General features: G+C 36.2%; 1 protein-coding gene across 1 annotated transcript; it reads left to right on the top strand.

Moving 5' to 3' along the window:
- Positions 1 to 5,920: 5,920 nt before the first annotated feature.
- On the top strand, positions 5,921 to 6,373 carry LOC132946599 (ADP-ribose glycohydrolase OARD1-like). The gene has a single exon (XM_061016650.1). The coding sequence runs from the start codon at positions 5,921 to 5,923 to the stop codon at positions 6,371 to 6,373; it is 453 nt and encodes a 150-aa protein (XP_060872633.1).
- The last annotated feature ends 2,537 nt before the right edge of the window (positions 6,374 to 8,910 follow it).

Raw genomic sequence — 8,910 nt, 5'->3', positions numbered from 1 at the left:
TTTTATTTACTAAAGACATAATATTCTATAGTTGAAAAGAATTCACCGATGTGAACTTCGAAGTATGTTTCAGGTACTAAACTGGAATAAGCTACAATTTAGCGCATTTGCAGATCATAGATCATCTTTTATCTTACAGGTTTGTTACTTGAATTGATAGATGATTTTTTAACCTGAATAATACAATTTGTATGGTTTTATGCATTTTTAACAATCATTTTTCTTTATGGAGAGGTAGCTATTAGCTAGACTCATTTATTGAACATAATAAGTAATAGGTACCTCTGGTACCTCTTTAAGAATTATCTCTTTAATTACATATTTTACATTTTAAAATATAATACAAAACTACTCAAAAGTTATTCTTACAGCAACTAAAAATTATCAAAAACTTCACAATTTACTTTAATAAGCGTTCGGAGTTCAAATTTTTATGAAGTTATTATTTTATAGGTAAAAATCATAACAAGTTAATAGTTTTAATTCAACAACAAACTTGCAAATGTAGGTATTAGCAATTAGCCATTAGGCACAAGATTTCTAATAAGTTTATTTAACTGGAATTTACTAAAAAGTTTAGCGCAATGGCACAAACTTTTTTATGAATACATAAAATAATATAACATACGATATTTAATTATCAAAACTTATAATGTAATTAACAGTGATGGAATACTTATTTTAAGTTATTAAAATTAATACTAATTTTCTTTTGTTATTTGATGTTTTTGAATTTTTCTGGAAACTATTATGAAGAACCATAGATAATACATAATGGATAGGCCCTGTGTATACTAGTTACATAGCGGGCAGCGTTCCTGAATAAAGAAGAGAGACAGAAATATAAAAATCGTATCTTCTATCCTACTCAGCAAAAAAATTATCTTTTCTTCCATGGTTTGTGTGTTTTGCCAAGCGTGTTATAGCACAGAACACTGATAAGTGATATATATCACTTGCATTTTGTGATTTGAATCGTGCGTTTAACGTGGACTTAAGTCTTAATTGTTATACGTTTTCTTTTGTTACTTTAAGTGTTAATTATTGAAGTTTAACTTTCGTTAATAACCAGTCCATCATTTAATAAAATGCCTGTTTTTAGTGTTTTGACTATATGCCTAGGACATATTCACTTCTGTTATAAAAAATTCAAATTTCAATTTATTTTCATGGAAGGATATTTTTGAATTATCATGGAATGTAAACTCTTTTGCTGAGTGAGACAGAATATCGAAGAACATCTAATAACCAATATGGCCTATCCATTATGTATTATCTATGTGAAGAACACTATTCAAAGTTGTCAAGTTTTAAGGCATTAAGCATCACAAATAAAAATGGTATGATATTTATATTACAAAATAATTTGCACATTTTCACGATGTTGACAAACTTTAAACGCTTATCAAATAATTTATAACTGTGTTTTCAATATTTTTTCTATTGAAGAGTTGTAATTTCTACTTACGAGGAATCTTGTATAAGTTTTCAAGCAATTTAACCAGGATACAAATACATGTTATCAACACAATATATGGAAACAAATATGAGTGTAACCGGGATTTTCCTTGTACCTACCTACCTAGGTATTTCTTTCCAAACATTACTTTGAATTATTGTAAAACTGTTTGTATATTATATAATAACTTGCAAACAAATGTATACAATATTATTATATTCATATTATTACTCATATTATTTTTAGATATATAATTTAGGTACCTACTTATACTATTCACACACATTTAACACACTTATTTAAATATCAATAAACAAAAAAAGTGAGTGTTGTGTGAAGGTACTTGTGGATGAAATTAAACTTCTTTCAGAGTCATTCAACTAATAAAATATTAGGTTTGTATTGGAATGAAATAAAAGATTTTATTATTCTATTTTAATTATACGAAGGTAAGACAAAACGAAATTAAAATTATCATACTTGTTCTGTGAACAAATAAGGTAATACGATTGTGACAATATCGACATATAAGTTATAACTTTAAATAAACAAAAAAAAAAAAAGGGGGGGGGGGGGTTAATGAATAATTCTGAAGACAAAAATAATTCATTAGAGGAACATAACATTTAAACTACTGATAGTCTTCAGCCTCCTATTCCAACTTCATGGACTAGTTTAACTGTTAGGTATTCGAATCCCCAGGATCCTACTTCTGAGAGGGAAGTAGCTGATATTACGGTAGATCATTTGCTTCTTAGGGAAACAGATTTATCGATAGCCACAAATAATTTATTAGATAACGTATCTAATGAACTAAAAAAAGTAGATAAGAGTATAAACAAAGTCGTCACACAGACAACCATTTTGAACACAGAACATTCCGAACATACAGAAAATCCAGCACAAACAGAAAATTCAGAACAAATAAAGGATTATGAAGACGAAACAAATTCAGAACAACAAAAACTGGAAGGGAGTTACTCAAGAAATCGAATTGATTGGACCGAAAATCTAATTAAACTCGATCAATCGAACATGGCAAACAAACCGAGAGACCAACAAGAGGAAACCGTACAAAACGCTAATGCGGGAACTTTGACTATCACAGAAGATCAACTGGCACAGATCATTAACCAAAAGGTACAAGAGGCACTCAGGATATGAAATGTCCCTCAGACAGTAGAGGCGATGTCCAGCAACCAGATAGGATTACAAGACGCAATCAGGCTATTGCCAAAATCACTCGATGGTGAGAACACCGAGCAAGTGGAAGTATTCCTGGAGAAATATGACTTTGCTTTATCTTGTACGGTGCCTACAGCTATTCCACGGTTGGTACAAGCAATTCAAACCAGATTAAGAGGAAAGGCTCGACAGGTAGTAAAATATCAGAACTTTGAGTCTTGGGAAGAATTAAGGGATCTTCTAAAATCAAATTTGGAACCCCGAAGAACCACCCAACACTTGTATCAGTCTTTATATGCTACAAAACAAAAAACAGGAATGGATATATTAACTTATTCCAAGGAAGTAGAGGCTCTTCAAAATGCAATTATTGATCAAGAAACAATGGGATGTACAATCGAGGTAGCACAAGCACTCAAGAGAACAATAAAAAGAAAAGCCTTACAGGTATTTATTGAAGATTTAGGAGATTTAAAAAATTATATAAAAGCCAGACATCCAGATTCTCTTTTTAACGCCATTCAAGCGGCTAGGGAAGAAGAAATAGTAAGGAAATCATCAGAGGAATCCAAAAAATTATATAAGCCAGCAGCGACCTCAAAAACCCAACCAGGAGTATGTAATGTTTGCAAAAAACCTGGGCATTGGGCACGAGATTGTCGATATGCAAAAGCAAACAATAAGAAAACCAAACATAATACTACTCCAGCACCAGTCTCTACAGTTAGCACCGTGACCTGCCAGTATTGCAAGAAACCCGGGCATACGAAAGAGGTGTGTCGAAAATTGAAGTATGTACAATCAAAAAGAAATGATGCTGACAATAAACAGGCGGAAAACTCCCAACAACCGGACCCTTCCGGCGGACGCCCGGTAGGGAACATCAAAAGCGCTGCTATATCTTTTGCAGAGCATACCAAATAATTTCTAAATTAACAGATCAGCACTCAACATGCAGAACATTTCAGACCATCAATCCGAACGTAATATACCTAGTAGATTCCGGGAGTGATTTAAATTTGATCAAAATTAGTACACTCAGGGATGAAGTGATAGTATATGAAGAAATTATCTATCATTTAAGGGGCATTAGCGATCAGCTAGTGCAGACCATTCAGCTTTTCCGATACCCCATGATGGAATTCTCGGAAAACCTTTTATAACTGGGAACCAGACTATTATAAATTATCAGACGAACGAACTTAATCTACCCACAGAGGACGACATTATTTCTGCACACGATACACGCACCATCATTCCAGCACGTACTGAAATTCTAGTGGCTATTCCAGCCCCGGACTTTCATGAAGGGGAAACGCTTTTAGTCTCTGTGCAGACTATTGGTGAGGTGTTAATGTGTAGTAATACCGTCAATAATGTACAAGATGGGTGTGTACTTTTGACTGTCATGAACCCTAAAGAAGAAGCGTTTGAATTAACAACTTCTCATCTAAATAAATTTAATATAGAAAAATTTAATACAGCCATGGTACATACGCTGATCAACCAAGCAGAAACTTCATACGAGAGTAGCAGGATAACCAAACTGAGAAGTGTCCTGCGAACCGATCAGTTAAATTCAGAAGAACAAGAGTCTCTCATCTCTATTTGTGAACAATATACAGACATTTTTCATTTAGAAGGAGATAAACTAACAAACACAGAAGCGGTTTATCACGAGATCAATATACCAACGGCAACTCAGCCAATCAATGAACGCCCGTACAGACTTCCCTTCAAACACAAACAAGAAATAAATAGACAATTGAAACAATGGGAAGAAGATGGAATAATAACACCTAGTAAGAGCCCTTGGAATGCGCCCTTGCTAGTTGTCCCTAAAAAACAAGATCGTGACGGAGTAGTCCAATATCCAATATGTGTTGATTTTAGGAAACTCAACCATATATCCAGTGGAGACGAATATCCACTTCCGAACATAACAGACATATTAGACCAATTAGGGAAATCTAGGTATTACTTTAGATTTGGCACAAGGTTATCACCAAGTAAAGATGGATCCAGATCATAAGGAAAGGACAGCATTTTCCACCGAGCGAGGACACTTTGAATTCCAACGTGTGCCATTCAGATTAAAAGGAGCACCCGCCATATTCCAGAGACTGATGAATACAGTTTTAACAGGGTTAAATGGATTAAAAACATTTGTATATCTAGACGATATCGCTCGACGATATACGCTCGAGATATTCCAGACCATTCAAAGAAACTTCAAGAAGTTTTTGAAAGATTAAGGCAGTTCAACCTGAAACTTCAACCAACAAAATGTGAATTTATGAGGAAAGAAGTGAACTACTTAGGACATGTAATTACGGATCAGGGAGTACGCCCAGACCCACATAAAGTTCAATGTGTAATGGATTACCCAATCCCAAAAAGCAAGGATATTAAATCTTTCCTTGGCTTATCAGGATATTACAGAAGATTCATACCTGATAACGGAAAAATTGCGAAACCACTGACTTCGTTATTGAAAAAAGACGTTGAGTTTAAGTGGTGCGATTAATGTCAAAAAGCTTTTGAAGATTTAAAAAATGTCCTCACTAATGAACCTCTGATGCAATACCCCGATTTTAACCGAACATTCAACCTCACATGTGACGCTAGCAATTACGCAATAGGATGTGTGTTATCACAAGGCCCAATTGGAAAAGACCTCCCAATCGCATATGCCTCACGAACATTGAATAAGGCGGAGCAAAACTATAGCACAACAGAAAAGGAATTGTGTGCCATAATCTGGGGAGTTAAACAATTTCGACCCTATTTATTGGGCCAGGAGTTCAACATTATCACTGATCACCGAGCATTAACTTGGCTTTTAAATGTCAAGGATCCTGGGTCACAATTAACCCGATGGAGGCTTAAGCTAGAAGAATACCAGTATCAGATTCAATATAAGCCAGGATGTAACAATACAAATGCCGATGCATTGAGCAGAATTAGAGTCACAACTAGAGCACAAACATTGAGAAATGAACAAATCCCAGAATCTTCAGAGAATACAGAGTCTACAGAAATTCCGTAACCTACAAATACTACAGAATCTACAGAGAGTCCAAAATTTACAGACACTACAGAATTTTCCAAGACTTCAGAATCTTCAGACACTTTAGAATCACCAAATAAAACAGAATCGTATCAGATATTTTTAAATTCAGATGACTCACCTACGTCTAATGTTACTGAGATAACAGGTGACATATTTAGTACATCATCCGACACCTGGCGCACTGTGTTTCCGCAGATCTAAAAATGTCTAGAGGCATAGCCCTCCAACTTAGACGAAGATTTGGACAAATACAACAACTACGCCAACAAGAAAAATCACTTGAGGATGTTATATTTTTATGTGTAGAGGAACGAATTTTCTACTTAATAACGAAGTTACATAGTTGGCAGAAACCAACCTATCAGTCAATATTTAATTGTTTACAAAGACTTAAGTTACTTTGTGAAAAAAAGCAAATCACTAAACTCGCTTGTCCTAGAATAGGATGCGGACTGGATGGACTCAAATGGGAGGAAATCCGCAAAATGCTTCGTTACATTTTTAAAAATACTACAATCTATGTAAGCGTCTATACTAAGGAGGAATTATCAGAAGATGAGAAACTCCGATTAATATCCAAACTCCATGATACACCACTAGGAGTTCATCAAGGAGTAACTAGGACTTTTAACAGAATATATGCCCAGTGTCACTGAAAGGGGATGAGGAAACAAATTCGAGATTTTATTAAGAAATGTCCTATATATTATGTCAAAAAAAACAAAATAGGGAATAAACCATTAAAAGAGCCTATGATGATCACAACTCCTTCTAGCCGACCATTAGAGAAGATATTTTTGGATGTAGTGGGACCTTTACCAAGATCCCATAAAGGGAATTATTTTGTCCTGACGCTACTAGATGACTTAACGAAATTCGCATGGGCAGCACCAATGGAAAACCACAAAGCTAATACTGTAAAACATCATTTTGTAACGCAGTTCGTGTGTTTGCATGGTCTACCACAGAGCCTTGTAACCGATTGTGGTACAGAGTTTCTAAGCAAAGTTTTCAAGGAAGTCTGCAACCTTCTTAAGATAAAGCAGACTTCAACAACCTCGTACCACCCTCAGAGTAATGGTTCTCTGGAGAGAAGTCACCGTACTCTGGGAGAATATCTCCGAAACTTTATTGACAAGGATGCATTGAATTGGGATGTGAAAATTCCATATGCAATGTTCTGTCACAATTCCACAGTTCATTCAGCAACTAAGTATCAACCTTACGAATTGGTATATGGGAATCCAGTTGCAATCCCCTCATCCTTATTAAAAGAACCAGAACCTCGATATAACTATGAGGATTACCAGTTTGAAATCAAGAAGCAATTGCAAGAATCACATGCATTGGCTAAAAAACATTTAATTGAAGCTAAACATAAATCAAAAGCTCAATATGACAAAAATGCCAATAACAGAATCTTTGAGGTAGGACAGAAGGTTCTGCTACAAGTCAAAACCTCAATCAATAAATTAACTCCAAAATGGTTAGGCCCTTTTGAAGCTTTAGAAGTTGACCCTATCAATAAAAACGTAACAATAAAGAAAAAGGCAAAGAGGCAAAAGATTCATCCGAACCTATTAAAACCATTCTATGAATGATACTAATGATAACCCATCACTGTTTTACAGAAAATTGAAAATGAACAATTCAACAATAATCATTGGGTACCTGCTTGTCACCTCAATACTCCTACAAACAAAGATGACGGAATGTCAGAATTTTCCACCTGCGGATGTAGCCGCAATTACACATTTCAACAACACGGAAGGACTTGATTACAAATTTCTAGGCAGACTAAATGTTACAGACTCCGACTGAAAGCTAGTAAATTTCCTTAATCTAGAATATTACACAACGAGATACCTAGCGTTATCCAGATTTTATAATACTACATCTCAACTCTGTAGTGAAATACGTCAGAAAATCGAAAATCCAGAAAATACGCAAAGCTGCCGACCAAACGGTAAACAATAACACGCGCGATAACACTACTACTGACCTACATACCAACACATACGCCGACGAGTTTACAGTAACACACAACGACGCGCAGACGACCGATAATAATACTAACACAATAAATACGGGAAATACGTCTAATATGGCTTTAGCACTGGGAGAAGCTCTTCGTTTAATCCCGTGCTTTGATGGCACAGTACCATCGGATATTTTCCCTTTTATTAGCGCTTGCGAAATCGCCATGACAAGTGTCTCCGACGGATGCAGACCGATCTTGTTAAAAGCCATAAAAACCAAACTACGCGGGAACGCTTATGCGATCACGCAGTACCGGGACGTTGAGCAATGGGAATCACTTAAAACCTTACTAGAGGAAGAATTCTGCGTTCAACGGACCGCCACTCATGTTCAACTTGAATTAAATGCGACGCGACAGCAAGAGGGAGATACGGTCAGCAGTTACTCAACCCGTATACAAACATTGTTCCACGAACTCTGCAACGCAAGTGTCGTAGGAAAAACGGCTGCCGAAGCCATAATTATCCGAGAACACATTAAGGGACATACGTTAAACGTTAGCCATATTCATCGAAAGACTAAGGCAACCCATGAAAACGATAATCAAAGCGGGTAAACCAGCATCATTGGAATTGGCAATAAAAGAGAGTTTTGAAGAAGAACGAGTGTATAAATCCGACAAGGAGTCACAACGTTTTTTCAACAGCTCTAAACCAGGAGGAAAGACCCGATACTGTAACCGATGTAAAACCAATACGCACCAGACAGAAAATTGTCGTTTTATTAAAGGCACACAGACGGGAAAAACCAACCATTCGACTCATACACAAGCGAAGTCCAAAACGGTATCCCCCACGGGAAGGGGAGAAAGAAAAAAAAATCCTATTGCAACTTCTGCAAGATTCCGGGTCATGACATAATAGAATGTCGCAAAAAGAAAAGGCAAGAGAGGCAAAGTACACCAACGGGCACGTCGGGAAACGACGGGTGCTCCTCTGTGAAGGGCGAACAGACGGTGCGCAACCTCAAGCTCACGGCAGTGGCAAAGGAGTCTACGTCATTTCAATCGGACTCGTAGACAACCACGCCAAAATGGACATTCCCCAATGCCACCAAGGGTCAGCAAACTTACTATTAGACACGGGGGCTGACCTAAACTTAATAAAACTGGACACTCTGTCTGATAATGTAAAGGTGAATACTGACCGGACCT

The sequence above is a fragment of the Metopolophium dirhodum genome, chromosome 1, assembly GCF_019925205.1.
Source record: "Metopolophium dirhodum isolate CAU chromosome 1, ASM1992520v1, whole genome shotgun sequence".
In the NCBI taxonomy this organism is placed as follows: Eukaryota; Metazoa; Arthropoda; class Insecta; order Hemiptera; family Aphididae; genus Metopolophium; species Metopolophium dirhodum.
This window is presented reverse-complemented; position numbering and strand designations above follow the sequence as displayed.